The sequence below is a fragment of the Haliotis rubra genome, unplaced genomic scaffold, assembly GCF_003918875.1.
Source record: "Haliotis rubra isolate DU_JTF1 unplaced genomic scaffold, ASM391887v1 Scf8, whole genome shotgun sequence".
NCBI lineage: Eukaryota > Metazoa > Mollusca > Gastropoda > Lepetellida > Haliotidae > Haliotis > Haliotis rubra.
In genome coordinates, this window is record NW_025767523.1 from 1,364,851 (window position 1) to 1,389,222 (window position 24,372).

General features: G+C 40.5%; 1 protein-coding gene across 1 annotated transcript; it reads left to right on the forward strand.

Annotated features, from left to right (window-relative positions):
* The first annotated feature begins 10,543 nt into the window (after nucleotides 1–10,543).
* On the forward strand, nucleotides 10,544–22,152 carry LOC124261477. The gene is made up of 7 exons (XM_046695798.1): nucleotides 10,544–10,605; nucleotides 15,078–15,211; nucleotides 15,852–16,069; nucleotides 16,417–16,623; nucleotides 16,777–16,973; nucleotides 18,348–18,572; nucleotides 19,880–22,152. Exons 2-7 carry the CDS (start codon nucleotides 15,097–15,099, stop codon nucleotides 21,816–21,818), a joined length of 2,901 nt encoding a protein of 966 aa, XP_046551754.1. The 5' UTR covers nucleotides 10,544–10,605; nucleotides 15,078–15,096; the 3' UTR covers nucleotides 21,819–22,152.
* The last annotated feature ends 2,220 nt before the right edge of the window (nucleotides 22,153–24,372 follow it).

Below are 24,372 nucleotides of genomic sequence, written 5' to 3' on the forward strand. Positions count from 1 at the left end.
TTAGCGAGTAGAAAGACTGATTAGTGCGTGACTGAGCGAGTAAACACGTGGCTAAGTTAATAGCGGAATGGGATCATATAATATAATTCCACATCAACTCCTTGCTACTTATATTCAAGAATTCAATATTTATCTGTTGTGATATTACTAAATAAAACCCGAAAACATTTTGAGTTATTCGTACTTACGAAACAAACGGTATGTCAGTGTTATACCGCCATGCCGTCAAGTTTTCAGCTTTCACCATTAAGTAACAACGTCTTAAACGATATTGGATTGCCTGAAGGCGAGCATTTATGGATGTTAATTTCTTCATTTTGAGGAACACGAGGTTTTTCAGTATATCATATATTGTATATATTCTATTAATCAAATAAACTGAATGGTTGTCAGTCAAAGCTGTTGCAAAATAACTGTCAACTGTTGTGTTGTAAGAATATACTCCCAAACGTAGTGTTGGTCAAATAGAGAAGTTGACATCAATAAATTCTAGCATTTATCTGTATCACATCTAAATGCCGTTTAAAGACCTTGGATAGTTTGGTTTGTTAAAACGTGTCAGCGCCAAATCGTAGGCCTGGGTTCGATATGTGTGGAGTCATTGCTGGTGTCTTCCGTTGCAAGAATTTCTAAATGTGGCGTATAAGCACACTCACCTAAACATGTCGAGATAATAGAGTTCAAAGTGGCGAGGTTTTACTTTATGCTGCACAGAATACATGAACACTTTCTGTTTGTCAAATAAAGTAAATGTTTGTCCGTCCAAGCTGTAGCAGAATTGCTACAAATTGTTGTTTGTGTTGTTTCTGTGATTGTTGTTATTGGTGCTGTTCGTGTTGGGAATCAGTCTCCAGGATCTATATTCACCTCATAGTGCCGGCTCGTAACAACACGGTGAGTGAGTTAGACCAGGTTAAACACCTCGTTAAAGAGGTATTGTTTTGATCCGGCATAACGCAATATTCTCATAAACATGGGGTAGTTCTAACGACTTGCGTATTGTGCTGTCAGAATATGCCAAGAATAACATGCACAGGGGTGAATTACATATTCTCAGGCTTCTCAGGAAACGCTCTATTCTTTACGGATCAGTGGGGTAGTCTAGATGTTAAAGACTTCACTCGTCTCAACGAAGACCCGGGTTCGATTCCCCAATATGGGTACATTTTGTGAAGCCCATTTCCGGCGTCCACAACTATGATATTGGTGGTGTATTGCTAAAAGCGGCGTAAAACACGAGTTACCTTCTCATTCTTACCCTTTTACATCAGCAAGAGCACCGGAAACAATATGAACATAGTTCGGTTACACACACACATTAGTTTGTTTGTTTGTTTCACGCCGTACTCATCAATGTTCCAGTTGTACGACGGCTGTCTGTAACTGGACCACAGCATCCAGTGATTGACATCATGAACATGGATTTGCGCCACTGGGATACGAAGACATGGTTCAGACAACTTAGCAAGCCTGAACACCCGATGGCAACTTTGTACTCGGACAGTTATGACTAACATTGGCGGATCCAGGAATTTTGAGAGGGGGTGGGGGGTGGTTAAGGGGTTTCGAACCCCCTGACCCCCATTGGCTCCCCAACGAAAAAAAAATATATCTTCAATGCTTCAATGTGGTCTTAAGTCATTTTCAAAGGGGTGGGGTTCGAACCCCCTGAACCCCCCTCTGGATCCGCCAATGACTAATGTTAACAGGGATGGCATCGTCGTTCAAGTCGTGTCTCCTTATCTCGATATTTCGATGTGAATCCAGTTTCTTCCATATTTATGCTTCTCCACCGATGTAAAAGTAAACGTGATGGCTGTCTGCATACACATTTATACCACTAGTCTTTCCCGCTGACCGCAGAGAATAAAACATGCACATTCGATCTTTCCCCTTATCCTTCTTCGCTCTGGCAGTCTGTATTCATCCCTTCAGGGGCCCTAAGGTTGGTGACTTGGGTATAGTTTAACCCCGCTTTTCACATTATCCCAGGTATATCACGACGTGTCAGTATAATTTTGGAGGAATGTCTGCTTTGCCACACTCAGCTGTGTCAGGATCTGCTGTATGTCGCACCGAGATAAACAGAATCTGCCACAAGTATTCGTCAATAAACAATACTCCACATTAATCTGTCTCACAGTCCCAGAAGCACAAAATCTTCCCTTGCCCTCCCTGCAATGCTAAAGCCCTAAATGAAGCAAGTCTACATTTCCTCAGGTTCTTCCAATTTCAATTTAAATGAGATTATTTGCAACTATTATGTATAATTATATATATTTTGTTCTATACTCCAAATATGCATGCCGACATTCTGCGGGTCAGAAACGTGAAACATGTCACCTAAGGCATAGGTACAACCGCCATGTGTTATCGTCACGTGCGATACGGCTCTGTCACAGATGAGTACACTTACCCTTTCCTAATGATTGCACCGTGAAAGAAAGAAAACCCATCAACCCACAAACCAATGCCTGATAACCATGTCAATGCCAGAACCTGATATTTCATCAAAGGTTTCCCAATACCATGGACCAGCTATTGCCTACACAGACTGTTACGCTATTCGTATGTTTCGGGATGCTGAAAGTTCTTCCCTGGCGATGAGATTAATATTGATATGCCAGCCATGTAGCTCATCCTTTGGCAACATCCTAATTTGCCCTTGCCGAGAATGTGTTTCCAGACTATGTCTTTTACAGGGATATGTTGGAGGAATGGTCATGATGGATGAGGAATAGTCATACTGGATATGGTTCCTCTTGTTAACTATATTGATACCATACTGATCCGATTTCAGACATCCGCTGCCCCAGAGTGTTTCGTACACGTTGTTTGTTGTTTAACGCCGCACTCAACAATATTCCAGCTATATGGCGGCTGTCTGTAAATAATCGGGTCTGGACCAGACAATTCAGTGATCAACAGCATTGACCTGCGTAATTGGGAACCGATGACATGTGTCAACACAGTCGGCGAGCCTGACCACCCCATCCCGTTAGTCGCCCCTTACGACAGGCATGGGTTGCTGATATTCACGGGTCGTTTCTTATACTCATTCCTAACCCCAAGTCCTAACCCACCAACTCCTTGCTAAAGCCATCGTAAAATCGTAATTGTAATGAGATCATTGACTCTGGCGTCATACCCATGAACCGTTTTCAAATTATTCTCTAGCCATTCCTTCTCGTCCTGACGAAGGGTGAACGAAATGTTTTGAGCCTAACTGCAATGGACGTACCATGCATCATTAACCGGCTGTATTTGAACTAAATACAAAACCAAGCAGCCAGTTTCTTCAGGCATCCAAGTGACTACCAGTAGATATTTTCTATTGACGAAAATGGTAGGAAATGGCCACCACGCTGTCATCCAGTACCTCCAACTGAAAGGTCCATGTGCCCTCCGTGCTATTGTGGCAACTCTAGGGGATGGTGCACCTTCTTTTGTTATTTTTCAACCGCCACTGTAAAGAGGCAGACATCGAGTTATTGGGGGAAGAGACACTTTTGTTGCTTCACTATCCCTCTGAGTATGCCACACTATCTCTATGCTGAAGCCCTAAAGGTTTCTAAACTTCTTCGTTTGTTTTTAGAAACAAGAATATCAAGCCGCCTCCTGTCACCGACAGTCGATTTTCTGGGCCTCCCTGCGCCTCCCTGGTGCTCAATGCCATGTCCATTTGCAATATTTTTCAAAACACGATAAACAGTGGACAAAGGGATGCCTGTTCTACTTGAAATCACTTTAGCTGATCTGATGTCCTTGTTATAATACTCTCAAATCAACTTCCTCTTCTCCAAATCACCCATACTGAGTATCACTTAAAATGTCGTCTGCTAGCAAGTAAACAAAGGGGGATAACTCTTCACAAACTAATGAAAAAGGATTAACGGAGTTGTCTCTCTTGAATGAAACCAAGCACTTGACAGCTGGTCAAGGTTGTTTATACTAGAAATCCAATTAAACATATTCCTAAAATTCTCAATAATTTCTGGTCATACTAATTGTTCCACTATCCACATCATTAGTTTTCCCTACTCCTATCCTTATGTCCTGTTCTTATATCTCCTATCCTTATATGCACATCATTAGTTTTCCCTACTCCAATCCGTATGCCCTTTTCCTATGTTCCACTACCCACATCATTAGTTTTCACTACTCCTATCCTTATGTCCTGTTCTTATGTCTCCTATCCTTATATGCACATCATTAGTTTTCCCTACTCCAATCCGTATGCCCTTTTCCTATGTTCCACTACCCACATCATTAGTTTTCCCTACTCCAATCCTTATTCCCTGTTCATATGTTCCACTATCCACATTAGTAGTTTTCCCTACGCCAATCCTTATGCCCTACTCTTATGTTCCAATACCCACATCATTAGTTTTCCCTATTCCTATCCTTATGCCCTGTTCGTATGGTCCACTATCCACATTAGTAGTTTTCCCTACTCCTATCCTTATGCCCTACCCTTATAGTCCACTATCGACATTAGTAGTTGTCCCTATTCCTATCCTTATGCCCTGTTCGTTTGGTCCACTACCCATAGTAATAGTTTTCCTTACTCCAATCCTTATGCCCTATTCTTATGTTCAACTACCCACATCTGTAGTTTTCCTTAACATGACTGCTGATACGAGGTCACAACGAAGTCCCGGGTTCTGATGCTGATGCTGTACCTGTACCGTCCTCTGTATCGGATTGATGGAAGACTAATGATTCAAGCACCTGTTTACGAGCAGAACGTGTACACAGATCCCAGCGATGAGCCCCTGTAACAACAGCTGAGAGATTCACACCTGCCATTTTGTTCCTCTTGGTATACTTTTCAGAATTCTCGAAGCACTTTTCTCTCATAAACGAGATAAAGAACCTTATCTCTGCAAGTGTTCTTCGAGGTAAAATTGATGCTTGCTGCGTCCACGTCACACATTAGTTTTTTAAAGTAATTGTTATCTTTTGTTTTCCTTCTTGGCAAAACGTGTGTTTTCCCGCTATGAAGGCATGGTGTTTTAATCTGTTATCAAGAGCAATATGAGCGGAACGATGTTAGACAAACCACAGCAAACGTTGACTTTGACAGCTATTAGATTACCTGGCACCACGTTATCGATAGGATCAACAACAGTACTGTGTGTTTCTGTTTTCTATGCTTGGGCTGGTTTAAGTTGCCAATGCACTGTAACTCAATGGACGTTATGGTAGCTCAGTGGTTAATGCGTCAGCTTGTTACATCTCAGGTATGAGTTCGATTCCGAATATGTGTACAACTGTGACCTTTTCGGTTTGGTGTCCGCCCACAGAGATATTGCTGTCTGCTTTATCAAGGCTACACATTCTTCTTTAAGTACGGCTGCAACGTCTGAGGTGGTTGATACTGCCACTACGACAGCGTTTACTACTGTGTGACAGCAGTTGCTACTACAGCTACAGCTAGTGCTAATGTTGCTGCTGTTGAACCGATACGATAGCAGTTACATAAGTTTTGACAATGCCTCCATAACCACGCTTACTACAGCTGTTCCTGCTTCAATCACGACACCACCGGTAACTCGACAATTCCATTTTCAGGAACCTTTACTATAATTAATGACAGACAGACAGAAATGTTTTATTTAAGTGTCACAGGTCAGTTACATAAGAAATATACATACTTAATAAACATTCATGAAGAAAAGAAAACACTGTCATCCAGCCATGTATTGGTGTACGAGATACTAAACTATAAAAGCTAAATTTATCGTAAAAGTACATTTTGAAATAGATAATGGTTGCTGTTATAAAATATATGTCTGTCTGTCTGTGTGCATGTATGTATGTATGTATGTATGTATGTATGTATGTATGTATGTATGTATGTATGTATGTATGTATGTATGTATGTATGTATGTATGTATGTATGTATGTATGTCTGTATGTATGTGTGTGCGTGTATACATGTATGCATGAATGCATGTATGTATTTACGTACGTATGTATGTATGTATGTGCATGTGTGTGTATGCATGTATGCATGTAAGTGTGTGTGCATGCATGTATGCATGTATGTATGTATGCAAATATGCATGTGTGCATGTATGCAAGTATTTATGTATGTATTTATGTTATGTATGTAATTTGTATATGCATGTGTGCATGTATATATGTATGTATGTATGTATGCATGCATGTGTGTGTATGCATGTGTGTGTGTATGTGGGGCGGTGGGGTAGCTTAATGGTTAAAGCGTTGGCTCGTCACGCCGAAGACCCGGGTTCGAATCCTCACATGGGCACAATGTGTGAAGCCCATTTCTGGTGTCCCCCGCCGTGATGTTGCTGGAATATTGTTAAAAGCGGCGTAAAACCAAACTCAGTCAGTCAGTGTGTGTATGTATGTATGTATGCATGTATGCATGTATGTCTGCGTGCGTGCGTGCGTAGGTGCGTGCGTGCGTATGTGTATGTATCTGCGTGCGTGCGTGCGTGCATGCATGCGTGCGTGCGTGCGTGCGTGCGTGCATGTATGTATGTATGTATGTATGTATGTCTGCGTGCGTGCGTGCGTGCATGTATGTATGTATGTATGTACATATGTATGTATGTATTGTATGTATTGTATGTATTGTATGTATCTATGTATGTATGTATGTATGTATGTATGTATGTATGTATGTATGTATGTATGTATGCATGCATGCATGCATGCATGTATGCATGTATGTATGTATGTATGTATTGGCTATCCACACACCATTATCACTCTCTTGAATCTCCTCCGCTAGGCCGTTGATGTATAGTGAGAATATATAATGTCGGCGACAGTACACATCGCTGTTTAACTCCCCTTTTCACGGTGAAAAATTGTCCCATAGCATCATTCTATCGCACAGTTCAAGTATTATTTTCATACAGCGTTTTGATAGTATTGAAGATTCACCCTTCACGCCGAATTTTCTTAGTTTTAACCATAGGCAATCTCTGTCAACGTTATTGAATGCTTTATTTAGATCAATAAAACATGTAAACGTCTCTTGTTTGCTATCAAGCCTGCTTTTGATGATAGTGTAAAGACCGTACATATGTTGAAAACAACTTTTCGAAAACCATTTTGCTGTTCCGCTAAAATATTTGAGGACTCAAGCCATGAGTTTATCCGTATATTCAAGATAGCACAGTATATTGTGCATGGTACAAAATCAGGGATATTCCTCTGTGCGTCACAGGATATTTTTTTTATCTGTCTTAGGTTTAACTATTGGCTTTATGACAGACTCTCGCCATGCACTTGCTACGATATTTCTCTCAAAACAAACATTAAACAGTTCATGGAAAGTTTTACACAGTCACTATTTTTCAATATTTCCGCAGGAATGTTATCTAATCCAACAGCTTTCTTATTTTTTGCCCTTTCGACAGCGTTTTGTACTTCTGCTGTGATAGGAATGTTCAGTGCATCATCACAATTCCCATTAGAACAAAGTAGATTAATCCTACTTCTTGTCCCACAACAACTACCACCACTACTAGCAGCAGTTGCCATCACTGCCATTACATCGTGGAGACGCTGCAGCATGTGCCCGCACACTGAATCCATCAGGGTGATAAAGATGCCAGCATGTGTTATTTGCAACATCTGTAACACGTTCCCGCTCAAGACAAACATATTATTAACCAGCTGTAGTTGATCCGAAAAACTGTGTCATACTTAGAATGTATATTCCTCCATCTTTTTCATGTTTAATTTGCATGCAGAGCTACAAATAACCTTTTGGGTCATTGAGTTATGTACTCACTTGTGTTCATCTCAATTGGGTATCCGAATTTTCCTTTGAGTAACCAAATAAATTGTACTCACCTCACTCAAACTCAATTGGGTATTTTGCCATTTTCCATTAAGTTTGAAAATATAATAAAGTTTAAATGTTAGTGTTTGTTATTTATATTTGATCTGTAATATGAAAAACGATAAGAAAGACTGCAAGTTGTCAAGTTCATGTCCTGACATAGAACCTCTCAGTATACCTCAGTTATTTTATCTATTCACCTGTACACAAGCTAAGATTTGACACTTTTTAGTGTACGCATTTAAGATCACATTTATTGAGTATTTACACAAATTCAAGTGTACTTGTACGCAATAGATTTAATAGAAATTGAGTTTTCACATAAATATTTGCGTAATTTACGCAGATACACAGCTTATCTGTACCTCTGTGCATGGCAATGTATTTTGTACATGAATCATATCGGGAGCTCTCTGCAGGCACGATGACATGTACTTGGTAACTCTGTGACAGTCTACGACAAGGTAATATCAATCTCAATGTCACACGCCACATATCAATGTCACACATCACAAATCAATGTCACACACTACAAATCAATGTCTCCGCCAATCAGTCACAAATCTCAAACCAATGTCACATATCTCAAATATATGTCACACACTACAAATCCATATCACACACCACAATTCAATATCTCACACCACAGTTCAATATCTCCGCCAATCAAAGTCACACACTGTAAATACACATCACACACCACAAATCAATGTCTCCGCTAATCTGTGCCATACACTTCAAATCAATGGCTCCGCCAATCAGTCACACATCTCAAACCAATGTCACATATCTCAAATATATATCACAAAACACACACCTCAAATCAATGTCACACACCGCAATTCCATATCACACACCTCAAATCCATATTACACCCCACAAATCAATGTCTCCGCCATTCAGAGTCACACATATCAAACCAATGTCACACATCAAATATATATCACAAAACACACACCTCAAATCGATATCGCACATCTTAAATCAATGTCACACACCGCAATTCCATGTCACACACCACAAATCAATGTCTAAGGTAATCTGTGCCATACACTTCAAATCAATGGCTCCGCCAATCAGTCACACATCTCAAACCAATGTCACACATCTCAAATATATATCATAAAACATTACCTCAAATCAATGTCACACACCTTAACTCAATGTCTCCGCCAATCAGAGTCATACATCTCAAATTCATATCACACACCTCAAATCCATGTCACACACCAGTTACACAGGCTCCACGACTACCGTTTTACGTCCGCATGCATACGAATACCTCCTCACTCCCAGTGTAACTAACATGAGTGATAACCAGTCAGTGACCAGATCACGACAGCATGTAATTTAACTGTCAGGTCATGGCCGACAGAAGGAATCCAACATTCTTAGCTTATTTTAAATGCGTTGATTCTTCGAAGTAAAATGAGAGGATTTTACGACGTTTAAAAAACCTTGCAAAACACCATTGCTGAAAACACGAGTATGTTGTGTCAACGTCCGAGTCAACAATACATAAACGTCAATACTCGCAGCTTGCAATAAATGGATTCAGAGCCATACCAACTGCTTTAAAACATGAACAATCAACAGCATCGCCGACAACGTGGTAGCCGTTAACCAAGCCACTGCAGCCAGCTGCACAGAGTTGCCTCCCATAAGTGTACCTACCATTAACATGCATGGAAGCGGGGGTCCAAATACGTGTTAGCCCTGATTATCCACGGGCGGATTTAGAGGGATTGAAATAAATAATTTATCATCGTTTGGTACATGTTATGTTGATACATTTCTTTGTCTTTGCCTGGTTTTGGTGTCATTAAATACATTTGCCACTTACTTCACCGCATTGGATAGCGAAGTGGTTACAACGTTCGGTCGTCACACCGAATTCGCTTTTTCGATTCCCCACACGGGTAAAATGTATGAAACCCGTTTGTTGTGCCCCCCGCCTTGATATTGCTGGAATATTGCCAGAGGTGGCGTAAACCCAGACTCACTCAGTTTATTGTTAGACGTTAACATAGTCTATGTGGTTGATAATACCACAACAACATTTTGAAAGAATGAAATATTTCAAATTTGCGTTTTATTTTTAGCTTCATATTTTGAATCTTTGAATTGCATGTTTAATGTTTTGGCATATTGCCAGCGGAAAATGCATCGGAAAAGGTTGAAAATAACGGAAATTAGTGTCCTGATTGCTATAATAGACAAATTCTGCGATTTTTCTGCATGGTACATTTTCTGGATGTTTATAGATGTTCGCAGAACTCTTCTAAGACTGGTGTACACACAATGTCATACCAACTTTTGATAATCGCTTTTATAACTAGGTAAAAGTGAGTGAGTTGTGTTTGAGGCTGCTTTTAGCAATATTCCAGCAATATCACGGCGGGGGGGGAACCAGAAATGGGTTTTACACATTGTACCCATTTGGGGAATCGAACCCGGGGTCTTAGGGGCGTGACGAGCAGACGCTTTATCCACTAGGCTACCCCACCGAACCGTAACTTGGTAACAATCCCATATGATAACATATTTTGTTTGTTATGTAACGGCAGAGAGAGAGAGACTTTCAGTCAGTGACTTTCATGTCATCGGCTATTATCGCAGCTGCAACGTAACGATAACGGTTGTGTAAGCTCCGTACATGATATGTATAGTTTGAAGTGATCAAAGGTTGCGATAAGCATATAGATACATACACCAAAGGCTTGTCACGTGGTGTTCTTTTCCCGGAACTTGATATCAGGGGCGTTTCACGAGGAGGGTAAGTGATCCACGTCAATATAAAATATGGTAGTTTGTAATTAATAATATTTGTATCGATACATGTTTATGTTAATAATACATACAGTGTGATGTAACACCTTCCCGCGAAGCGGAGTTGGTGTGGGTTGGCAAGGAATGTGTGAGAGTGGTGGGGTTGCTTGCCCTGTTTTACAGACTATTTTCCCTAAGTCTCAAGAACGGAACCAATTCATCACACAGGTGAGCCGTACAAGGAAAATAAGCCTTTCTCTCAATGTAACTTTGTTTTGAAGGCCTGTCAAGATATATACATATATAGTCAAATGATACTTTATGTCCAAATCGTCTACGGGAATATCACTCACATCGGAAGTGACTCCGGGTATTTTTCATATACGTTTAGCATATTACGGCGGTCTGTTTTAATACATCACAACTTGAGGTTGGGGTCCGATCCACAAAATGTTCGTAGCACAACGTCATTCATAATCCTATGGTAAACTATATAGTGCCGTAGCTCGTAACGTTACGAACGTTTTGTGGATCGGGAGTCTGGCCTTGTTATTAACACGTTTTATTCAGGACAGGGTCGGGACAGATTTCCCTCATGCATACACTGTACATAAACATGAGAACAATGTTATTCCTAGCCGAAGTTGATCATCTCAGGCAGATCAGGAGACGTATCTTGTGTCCACAACGTATGAAGTCCTATGCCAATATTGACCGTTTAGATTCGTTGTCTAACGTCTTACCATGGTTGTCTGATAGGAGCAAAGGTATGTAAGGTTGATATAAGTTTAAAATTAAAGAATTATTGAGACCATGATGGGCGCATTGTACAAGGGGCCGAACGTTGTCGTTTTCAGTATAGAAGGTTAATTGGAGGAAGGTTTTTTTAGCTCAAAGTAATCACATTTCTATTATCTTCTGAACAGCTAAATGAATACTGATTACATGCATTGGCTAAGATGTTAGATGAACGCTTTGCCTCTGACAACGTATAATGTTGATAGAAACAACTCCGTTTGAATTGAAAAGGAGACCCAGTGAGGCGGGGCATGCAGAACTGGAACCTGAGGAAAATCTAGACTTGCTTGGTTTAGGCCTTCCATGTCAGTGAAGTTTGGATGGAGGGAAAAATAATACGGTTCAGGAGCCGTGAAACAAACTTGCTAAAATGTGAGCCATGGCGGGACGAGTGTAGTATTGCTTCTGTGATACTCTACGATTGTGTCTGACTTATAATTAATTATTAAAATGTAGGGGCGATAAAATATTATTTAAAAATACAGTTCGCTCTACCACCATGTATAGTGTAATAAAGCACACTTTCGCTGGTAGAGCGAACTGTATTTCTTTTCTAAGATGCCAAATTTAATACTTTCTAAGGATAATTACGATTAATTTAAGGCAAAAAAAAAGAACGGTGTCGGTGACCTAAATTATTTCCTCGCACAGGGCTAACTGGCTCGATGTTCTATTGACGTGTCTGCCCTCTAAATATCTTCTCCGAATTATGTTAATTACATCTGTCATTAACGTAAACCATATGGGGCAATATGAACGTCGCATTTCTTCTACCAACGTTAGTTTAGATCAGTACATCCAGATGAAGCTGAGTAGTCAAGCTACATTCCACGATTGCATTGTGGGAATGTAAACATTGCGAACGTTACCGTGTTGCTGAAAACTTGTGAGTCGAATTGACACATTTTAACCGTCGTAAAACATAAACGTAATGTTTCCACGCAAGCGTCCTCGTACTTTAACTTTAATAGTTCAGGGCGAAAGTGTGGTTTATTACTCTATACATGGTGGTAGAGCAAACTGTATTTCTTAAATAAAATATTGTCGGCTCCTTTGATCTTTCGCAGAAGCATCTTAGGAACAGCGATACAATACAGTGTGGAAGATGTTCCATTCAATCCCTACTCCATCCTAATCCTCAAACAACTATGGTTTGATACAAGTACCGTTTAAAAGACTCTGTCACATAGGCACTGATGCATAATATTCTTACAAATGTCTAAACTCACGATGAATATGCATATACGAGGGGCGTCCCAAAAGTAGTCGGCCTAACTATATTCTCGATGTCTAATGTTAGAAGAGCTTCCATTTTATTTAGACGGAATCATTAGCAAACCCATATCCAAAGTTCACATATGGGGGTAATGTGGTTAACAAGATATTAGTCATCACAACACATTGGGGTATAATATTTCTTTAAAATTTGCAGACAGTGAAAAACGATCTGTCATTTTGTACCTCTTGGATAATGGCATGCCCTCAGATAATATCATATAAAATATGTTCAGTATTGTACTGGATGACTTTCCGTCATAATCAACTTTCAAAGATTTGGATTGCTTGATTTATTTTTAGACGGGGCTGTTTTTAAAGGAGACCCCCATTTTAATCTTTCAAAATTGTGTCCCGAAATTAAAGCTGGCACTGTTTACAATATATTTAGTGTTGACACTTGTGTGACCATTCAGTATTTAGTTTGAACCCTTGGCATCATGTATGAATAAGTGAAAACATTAGAATAAGTTATGTCCTTATGTTTACCTCATCTGAAAGGGGTTGGGTAGTGTCTCCAAAACAAGCTCTTTAAGTAAACATCATGGGGGGATCTGTTTGATTGGCATTTAGAAGTTGGTGACTAATAAGAAAGTAAGAGAGTTTATAGCATCATATATAATAAAGAAGTTGTTATCCATAAACTCTCTTACTTTATCATGGGGGGAATCACTTTAACAAGCGATTGTAGTTTCAAATTGCATTTTTATGCACTTTAATATCTACGTTTGATTCTAGAGGATTTCTGCCTATCTCAAACACACAAAATGTTTCTTGCATATTTTGTGTCCTGAAGTTTGTGATGCATTTATTGCAGATTTTGCGTCTTTTGAGGGTACCAAGATATAGAGTCAAACAAAACTTGGATCGTGATGCTGGAACATGGTTAACAGATAACATGTACAAGTATCAAACATAAAAGCAGCAGCATTTGTATACTGTTCTAGTTGAGGCCGACTACTTTTGTGACGCCCCTCTTTTAACAAATATTCGAAACGTCTCCGTCACCTGCATATGTGTAATCTCGAATGTCTCAGTGCATGAAATCCAATACTACAGCAACGTGTATAACATTACATACGTTAGTACATAACGTTCATCACTAAGTGAAACTGAAACTGATAGTTTTCCACGAAAGGTTGACTCACAGGTTCAGACCTCGGAATTGCTGGTCAGCAGTAGGTATAAAGTTTAAGTATCAACATAAAGTTTAAGTATCTATATAAAGTTCTAGTATAGATTAGCTTATAGATTATGTATCGATAAAGTAGAAGTATTGTTTTACAGTTGAAGGGTCCATATATAGTTTAAGCATCAATAGAAAGTTAAAATATCGAAGTCAAAATGTGACAGCACCTTTGTGTTGAGTGTCCTTTGGTTTGGGGTCGATGATGTAATATCGTTATAGTTTGTGTGTCCTGATGATTCCACCGATATTTGTTTTGTTCAGGAGTTAGATACTTTAGTTATGTCTCTGTTATACACAATAAATATACCGCCTTGATAAGATTGCACAGTTTAGTCAAACAAGTTAATGCCACACGAAGAAAACCAATGCCAAATGCCACACGTCAGTGTCAAACACCTAAAATCACATATATCCTCTACATAGAGACATGTCTAATCGACAAAGTCATCCATCATAACTACCGTTATGTGCAGTATGGATGGACTGAGTAAGGATCACAACACAATCAGATGTCTACAGCCTATTAACCAAACACATGTATGGAGTTCCTTAACCTATCCAGACTTACGAATTTCGGGTACATTGCCTACTATATAACTGTCGTTCCCTTCAGGACATGTCCGAATAACATCCGGTGATTGATAGAGGCAGTATAATTATATTTGTTGTATTTCATAAATTCCTATTTATTTGTTTGTTCGTTCGTTCGTTCGTTCGTTCGTTCGTTCGTTCATTTATTTATTTATTTAATAATTTATTATTTATTTATTTATTTATTTATATGTTTTTGTTTGTTTGTTTGTTTGTTTATTTTATATATTTATCTAATTTTATATATTTTTTTGGTATTTTGTTTTCTTTGTGTGGGGGATGGGTTATATTCCTTACTTTGAATCATTTTAGCAGATATAATGCACTGGTTGATCAAGAGCAGAAATCAAGCACCAAACACATTCTTGGGTGATAGGTACGAAAACATTACATGTTGCAGATGTTTTAAAACCTTGCAGCATGTGCCATATATGTTTTGAGACAATGTGTGAAGCTTTACATGTGCAATTCAGTATGCCAGGGTATGGTCGCCTGTTTGGACCCAAAAGTCCCAAATTCTGAAGATTGAATTCCGTTTCATTACTGCTCATGTGTATGTAATGCTCAGCGATGCACAATAGGTCGGCCCATTCTTATATTGAGGGAAGTATACTTCTCTTCAACAGGGAATGTCGAAGGGATAAGATGAGTGGATTTAAGAACAGAACCCGACCGGGTGGGCGGAGAAGGTGGAAGGACACAGAGAATGTGACAGAAGACAGCCCTACGAAAAGTAGTGACTATGCAACAAAAATATCAGGTAAGAATCGTTATGATCATCATTATTATAAAAACACTGTTCCTGGGGCCTTTCACTATACAACACTGCCGCACTACTTCAACTTGGCCACCAACATACAGGATGGGGATGGGGTAAAGCAGTGGTTAAAATACAAAACAATGGGGTTGTAATTCCATTATGAGGTCAGTGCACGAAAAGACATATTTGAGTAACCTGTATGGATTTCCACAAATGATCCCAAGCTGTACACTCACTACGTGAAATTCACTCACTCACTCCAGGGTTCAGGTTCGACACACAGTCCTCCACTCTACTTCCCAAGAAAAATAAGTAGGTCAGACGATTCCATTACTAGGCTGGTTTCGGGTCGTGTGGAGTTGCGATTATAAAAAACCAAGCTCTTTGGACGGAATAGCAGTTTTTATGTTGCAATCAAAAAATACGAACTCCACTCCCTTCACAGACGAGTTCGGTCCCATGCCGGATTACGCCGTCTTCCGCAGGACGAGGAAGTTCGATGTTAAATCGGTTATGAGTAGAATCACTCACTCACTCACAAAACAATGGGGCTGTAATTCCATTATGAGGTCAGTGCACGAAAAAGACACCTCACTCACTCACCACCTCACTCACTCACTCAGATATTAATGTCTTGCAGTCAAGACTTCAAGACACAGTTTGACTCAAGGTTCCAGCGATCTGTGTGAACTATACGTCAGTGGACCTTGCTACTGCTCTCGTTTGCATCACCAAAAAAGGTCCCCGTACGTCTGGCAATACCAGATAAAGCCTGATGTATGGAGCCTACTGTCAACCGTTCAGATGGAACTGCTAGAGCAAGCTTTCTGCAACAATGAGGAAAGAACAGTCGTGGAGGTGAGATCAATACGGGTTTGGTGTGAGCTCAATAAGAGTTCTCCTTTCGTAATGTGAGAAGCAAACATTGGAGTTAGTGAGTTCACTTTTACTCCGCACTCAGTATTCTATGCAATTGGGATACGATGACAAGTTCTAACCAAGTCTGCGAGTCTGACCACCCGATCCCATTAGTCGCCTCTTATGACAAGCATGCCATTGGGTTAATGAAGATCAGTTCTAACCCGCATCTTCACGGGTAGCAAACCATGGAACAAAGATATCCTTTACGCTAGATATTTCTGGGGCACCTCATACCACAACACACATTTTTGTCATATCCACATCCGTTGGTTCTTTGCTTCCAGATAAAGAGATTTGGAGATGTCAAAGAAACTACTGTCACGTTTGACGAAATTCTGGACCCACCTTCGAGAAGTTCAGTCAATAAATTCAGTTTCCAAAGACTGTCAACTCGGTCCTACGCTGAGGCCGGAAGTGACCCCATAGTCCTCTACACTCAGTGGGTGTGGTACTGGAAAGATAACAATGACAAGTGGTCTTCCTTTGTTCCGGTAAGTCGGATGTACTTTTGTTGATCCCTCAACTCATTCTGAATATTCTTCAAATACAAATTGTCTGCTGTGCTTCCAAATATCAGTCTTATATTTACTGTTCCGTTCATCAACTATCTGCTACTCTGATAATCCTACTGGCGATTGCTACAGCCGGAACTTCAGCTGACCCTGGAGACCAAGTACCTGGCTGGACAGAACACCTACTTCTACACTATCGCAGATCAGGAATACCGCCTGGACTTCACCTCTCTGGTTCAGGTCAACAGGAAGTATCTAACTCGGAGGCCAGTTCAGAGGAGGCCGATGTTTGTATATCTTGATGACGCCAGGAGCCGCCAACAGACGTGGTAAGATATCTGAGGAATGAGTGCTATGTAGGTTCATTGGAATCTTTCATTAGAGTCAGGTGTTGTGTCTATTGACAACGCCTAACAACCCCGCCAAATGTGGTAAGGCATCACTGAAATTAAATGTGTTCAGTGAGGCCTTTCACTGGAGACCTGGATGACTTTCACAGATCTGTGACGTCTGCTGGCGAGATCCAGCACCGCCACTAGATGTGGTAAGATATCCGTGACATGTACGTTCATTGAAGACTTTCACAAGAGACATGTGACCTTGTCTGCTGGCGAGGCCCCAACACCGCCACTAGATGTGGTAAGATATCCGTGACATGTACGTTCATTGAAGACTTTCACAAGAGACATGTGACCTTGTCTGCTGGCGAGGCCCCAACACCGCCACTAGATGTGGTAAGATATCCGTGACATGTACGTTCATTGAAGACTTTCACAAGAGACATGTGACCTTGTCTGCTGGCGAGATCCAGCACCGCCACTAGATGTGGTAAGATATCCGTGACATGTACGTTCATTGAAGACTTTCACAAGAGACATGTGACCTTGTCTGCTGGCGAGATCCAGCACCGCCACTAGATGTGGTAAGATATCCGTGACATGTACGTTCATTGAAGACTTTCACAAGAGACATGTGACCTTGTCTGCTGGCGAGGCCCCAACACAGCCAGAAGATGTGGTAAGATATCCGTGACATGTACGTTCATTGAAGACTTTCACAAGAGACATGTGACCTTGTCTGCTGGCGAGATCCAGCACCGCCACTAGATGTGGTAAGATATCCGTGGCATGTACGTTCATTGAAGACTTTCACAAAAGACATGTGACCTTGTCTGTTGGCGAGGCCCCAACACAGCCAAAAGATGTGGTAAGTGACATGTACGTTCATTGAGGCCTTTCACAAGAGACATGTGACCAGTGTCCAAGCAGACATGTTTGTCGTTAAAATATATCTATGTAGGGGTTCAAAACCACGGACAAGTAAGATACTTGTCCCTAATTTTCCACTTTGATTTTTATGACATAATCATTTTTATGTAATTATGAAAGAACTGAAGCAGCAAAGAAGGATTGTCCATTTTGAGCAGATATGAAATGAAGTCCAAGTTTAAGAAACGGTAAGCAGAGATTATCTAGTAGCCCACGGCGATCGCCCCGAAATGAAAACTGACTTGTCCCGGGCGTCGGGCGATGGGATTTTTTAACCCCTGCTGCTAAAACCCTAGAAAGGTGCCATATTCAAGAATGATCTCCATTAACAATTCCGTTGATATGAAAATACCCTACGATTCAGTCCACTTGCGCAGCACAAAACCATGCATGATGCCAAACGAGAACGTTGTAATGTCCAGACCTGTAATTCAGTTCCAGTCTATTGATGTCCCCGGCGGCGGTCACACCAACTGACGTCCCCTCGAACTGGGCTCCGCTTGACCGTTATCAGGACAGTGAAAAAGTGGAATTGGATGCAAGCTCCGATGAATTTACCACTGTGATGTCATCCATCTACAAAACTCTGTCAGCGGAGAGATGTCAAGTCCAGCGACTATACAGACTGCAGAATGCTTTACTTTGGCACAATTTCCTCAGGTAAAGTATTACAATTTCAATCTTTATTCTCATAAATTTAGTATTTTAAACCTTCCGACCCAACTTCCGTGAGGGCCGACATCGTTTCTTCAGGTAATAATTTCTTCTTGGCTGGTTGAGAAAAACGAGTATTGCGATATGTCCATTTGCCCGGTTGCGAAATAAAACGATTCCTACCCAAGGAGATTCGTACCCCAAGAAGCTGTTTTTGTTGCATTCGTTCGTCATTGGGGTGAACAGTGCACGAAGTTGGAGCACCCGCACAAAAGTATGGACTCATACCTATCTGTTGTAAAGCGGTATCGTTCATTCATCAACATTTACACCGACCTTTATTCATTATATGGTTTCATTCATTAACTCCACCAATGTCCTCAAGTGGCCCTGGCAGATAAACTCAATCAGCATCTGAAATGGTAGGTTTATTGCTTTATCTGGCAGTCTGTAATATATTGGTAACAATGTCGTTCATTTATCAACATTTACACCGACCTTTATACATTATATGGTTTCATTCATTAAAATCAATCAACCAATTAACTCCACCAATGTCTGTGACTTGTAGTCTTCAAGCTGCCTTTATCAGATAAAATTAAAATCAATCAACGCAATCAGTATCTGAAATTGTAGTTTTATTTCTTATCTGGCAGTCTGTAACGTACTGGCAACATGGGGTAATACATAACCAAATAAGTCATGATGTCCTTGAAGTCGATCGGTGGAAGGAGTTGACAGTCGATGTGAAACTACATATGTGTTGTTTTGTGAAACACAGATTCAAGTCGATTATTGTCTCAAATCCTATCATTTTATTTTTTGGTACGAGTCATCCAGTTGATTAGATATGAGTGGGTACATGCTATCGAATATGTGGGTACGAGACCGCCGAAAACGTTCAGGTTCATATCTTCGTGGGTACGGGTTGTCTCCAACCCTGGTTCCGAATTCAAAACGGATCACTTGCCACTCTCAAGGCAATCGACAGTGACTTGTTTCTGAAAACTCGGATGTGTTTTAGGGCGTGTTATGTATTGTTACTGTGACAGATTTTAACCATTGTCGTGGGTTTTTGCGTGCTGTCAAAATCCTGTGTGTAACAATATATCTTATGAAACATGCCATTTACTGATTTCATATTTAGCTCTGAACGAAACAAAATTAATGCTGGGCTAACCTTCAGACCACATTCTGCTAGAATTATTAGAAAACGGAAAATGGGTTTATTAACATGTACAAAAACTATATTTCATATATGTATAACAAAGCGGTGAGAAATCACCTATTTAAATACAAATATGATGTTTCAGTATGAGGAAGACACTTCAGATGTCTCATAGCACAGAGAGCATTGATCAGCGACAACTCTTCCACGGCACAGACACTCTAGACGTGGTCAACAACATCTGCATCAACAACTTTGACTTCAGAGTCAGCGGCAAGAACGCCACTGTGTACGGCAAGGGGGCGTACTTCGCCCGTGACGCTAAGTATAGTCACAATTACACCAAAGGCAGGAATAAGTACATGTTCCTAGCCCGAGTGCTTGTTGGAAAGTACACACTGGGAGACAGCAGCTACACGAGGCCTCCACCGAGAAAAGGCCACGTGTTGTACGATTCTTGCGTCAACGACATTAACAACCCTTCAATATTTATTATATTTGAGCGAAATCAGTGCTACCCCGAGTACCTTGTCGAGTACAGAGATGGAAGTGTTGATGAATCCGTGTCTGTAAACAGAAGAAATGGACCACAGGGAGCCGCTGGTACTAGTGTTACCAGTGCTTCCAAACACTCTTCTCCTTTACAGCCTGTCCCGGCTGCAACATCCCCGACAAAAACACCCTCTGTGAAATCTACTGGAAACTCTTCTCTAAACCAGAATCAAACAATACCTGCAACAAGTACCAGTGTTATGGGTGCTTTGAAACACTCGTCTCCTGTGCAGCCTGTCCCAGCTGCACCATCCCAGACAACAGCACCCTCCATGAAATCTACTGGAAACTCGTCTCTAAACCTGAACCAAACATTACCTGCAACAAATACCAGTGTTACCGGTGCTTTGAAACACTCTTTTCCTGTACAGCCTGTCTCAGCTGCGCCATCCACGGCGAAAACACCCTCCGTGAAATCTACTGGGAACTCGTCGTTTCTAATGCAGAATCAAACAATACCTGCAACACCTGCAACAATACCTGCAACAAATACAGTTTCAGCTTCTTCCAGCTCCAGCAATCAACGCCAGGTTAACCCTGGGCAAAGCAACACAAGCGTTTCACCCATACACACTCCGCCCAGAAAGAGATCATCTGTAGGAAATGGAGCTGTCCTTGGATTGGGAAGTCGTGGTCGTGGTCAAGGTATTGATGATCAACACACAGGAAACGCGTCTCTAAACCAGAATCAAACAATGCCTGCAACAAGTACCAGTGTTACGGGTGCTTTTAAACACTCTTCTCCTGTGCAGTCTGTCCCGGCTGCGCCATCCCCGACAAAAACACCCTCCGTGAAATCTACTGGGAACTCCTCCATAACAACTACAGTTTCAGCTTCTTTTAGTTCCAGCAATCAACGCCAGGTTAACCCTTGGCAAAGCAACACAAGTCCTCCGTCTGTACACACTCCCCCCAGCAATAGAAGATCATCTGTAGGACATGGAGCTGTCCTTGGATTGGGAACTCGTGGTCCTGGTCAAGGTTGTGGTGATCGGTGGTCAATGGTCGATGATCTTTCTGAAGCCGAGAAAACCATACGTACTGGGCACAGTTCAGCTACATGCAGCAACTCTTCTGACGACATGTATGACAATTCGTCCTATTCTGATAAAACGTTATCGAATCACAGACCTGTACATGGGCAGTCTGCCCTTTCTCAGAAAACGTCAACCGCTGAAGGTTCGGGCTTGAAAAGCCAACACCACCATAGGGACAAATCGAGTGATTATACATTACCCACATTCACATTGAGACAGTCGGTATTATCTCAGAAAACGTCACCTAGTGCAGGACTGAGTACCTCAAACAACCACAATGAAATGGATGCCTCACGCGCTTGCTCCCAGAGCGATCAAAGTCAGATCTACTACAAGGTCAGTTGTACAAGAACTACAGCCATATACGCCCGGCCTGGTGACGATGGCAAAACAGGAAATTCAGCAACATTTCCACGTTTTCTCACTACTGGAAGAAACTTAAAACCAGTTCCGTTTAGTCCTGAGAAAAAAAGGAAAGATTGCACCATAATGTAACAAAAGACAGTTGCCCTTTCCCATAGTCGGCAAAAGGCCACGTTGATGTATTCACAAAGACTCTTAACTCTGAGTTAACGCCCTTGCTTTTGAGCATCTGCATGCAGGAAGACAGGGCCCTGCTTACACTGTCCAGTAACTGCTTTTAACGAATGGCGTTGTATGACTTGACGTATAGAGAATATCTCATACAGATGTAGATTTTCCTTTGGCATGCAATTTGCACGTTTGCAATAGTCATATAGTGAAATAACGGAAACGTTCATTTTTGTGATGTGACTAAGGGAATTACATATGACATGACTGGATTCGAATTGTCTGAACCAACTTAATCACACCAACCAATTGAATCATTTCTTTGATGGGCATTTTAGAAGCTGAGTTGATGAAGAATAAAGATAATTATTATGGATATACAAAAACTTCTTTTATTCTGTGGAGGCGACGTTTCGACATAGATTCTAATGTCGTGGTCAAGCAAGTGATACATGAGTTACAAATTGAGAGTATATATACATGAGTTGTTATTACAGTAGATAGGCAATGAGTTGTTTTCACAATAAATGAGGTTGATGTACATCGCTTTTATAAGAGATTGAGTAAGTTGATTGGAAGCCACAAGGACTGAATTAGAACTTATGCAACTGATAGGAAGCCAGGTGGATGTATATACAATGGCTGGGGTTGATGTACATAGTTGAATTGAAACAGATAATATTATTGATTACTTTATCAAGTGATGGTAGCCATTAGGAATGTAGTATCCTTCATCTCTTTTAAGGGCGGATGCTAACTTCTTGATGTGTACTGCTTCCAAACGTTTACGAATTTTGAAGTCTGACTGGTTCTTTTCTATGGTTTTCTTTGAATTATGATATTGTGTAACAAATGTGTCGGAAGTGCCAGATGAAAGGGAGGGACCTATGACAAATAAGGCATTGTGACGAGTATCTTTTCAGGGTGATTTCCACCATGAGTGGCCAGCACTAAGACAATCAACCACATCTAAACCATCATCCTAAAATAAAATCACTGAGTGAGTGTGTGAACTGCAATATATGTCGCCTATTAACTGAAGATCTTCACCTACATGAACCTAAATCGCTCCTACCCAAAGATAGAGGAGATGCACGTAACAGTAAAGCACCTTAGTACCTCAATGTAGTAACAGAACCATTCCACAGTCAATGGTGTAATCTAAGCAAATAAAAGGATGCAGTCAAACGTTCGTCTAATCAAAGCTGAAAATAGTACGCACTTAAACGCTGCTCTAACCATATATAGTGAACTTCTTTGGATGGCATTTAGAAGTTGGTGTGCTGAACAACGGGGAAAGTTATATGGATATACAACTTCTTTAATATAATGTAAGCGACGTTTTGGTCCGCCAATTTCAAACCTGTCCTGCCATCATAATATCTATCAAAACCCATCTTTTCCCCCAAGTTTCCTTCTAACAAAAGTTAGATAATAGACATGTTATACCAACAACTGATGTTCTACAATATACTGTTACACTCCGCCGCCATTTTGAGTGAATGAGTGAGTTAATATTTAACGTCACATCGGCAATATTTCAGCCATATCGTGACGAGAACAATTTATATCAAAATTTAATCAATAAATTTAGAACATAAAAATCTGTCATCGAAGGACAATAAAACTACTAGAATATAACAGCTCTTAATTTAAAACTAGTACGCTATCATAAAAATATATCACGAGAGACAACAGTACAATATAAGAACGGGCTACAGATCACCAGCAACTGAAGGTTGATCACCATACTAAGGACAATGGGGACTTACAGTACCTTTGCTACCTACATGGACCCTAGTTGCCATTATTAAAATCACAAAAACTCTACGCTTAAAATCCTGGTAAGTTTGAAATTTACTTTGAGAGTTTTGGGACTTACGTACCCTCTCAGGAGGACAATAATCTTACAATACTTTAACTCCCCTTGAGGGTACAGCCATCTGAGTTATTAATTTAAACTTCCCATCATAAAGTATTTATCTATTTACAAATCTGTTAACAAATCTAATTCTTTTAAAAATGCAATAATTAAATGAGGACTTATAGTAGTAAAAAGATCCTTCATAGTTCGTGATTTGAAATAGATATCCCTTGTCATGGAATAATCAACACAGTCAAGCAGGATATGCTTGATCGTGATTCTTTCATCACAAGGTACACAAAACGGAGGATCCTCACCTTTCAATAGGTACTCATGAGTATATCTTGTGTGGCCAATACGGCATCGTCGTATGATGACCTCTTTAAATCTGGACTGACAACCCAAGTACGTGTAACCAATGTAGGGTTATATTTCATGTAATTTATTGTTACCTACTTGGGTGTCCCACTTCTTCTGCATTAGATTACGGATATAGGATCTGATGACAGCTTTATAATCAGAGTATGGAATAAGAAGTGGTGTCACAGATTTATTGAGTGTGGCTGGGTAACCAACAAAAGACGATGTCGTATTGGCCAGTTGCAAGATCATTATGCAATTCAATTATCTCAATTAAAAGTAGATGTTTACAAG

Excerpts from the sequence above, each read along its gene's own strand:
- LOC124261477 (XM_046695798.1), top strand. The coding sequence starts at position 15,097 with ATGAGTGGATTTAAGAACAGAACCCGACCGGGTGGGCGGAGAAGGTGG. Across the intron at positions 16,624-16,776 it reads AGTGGTCTTCCTTTGTTCCG|CCGGAACTTCAGCTGACCCT; the intron begins GTAAGTCGGATG and ends CGATTGCTACAG. Across the intron at positions 18,573-19,879 it reads CTTTGGCACAATTTCCTCAG|TATGAGGAAGACACTTCAGA; the intron begins GTAAAGTATTAC and ends ATGATGTTTCAG.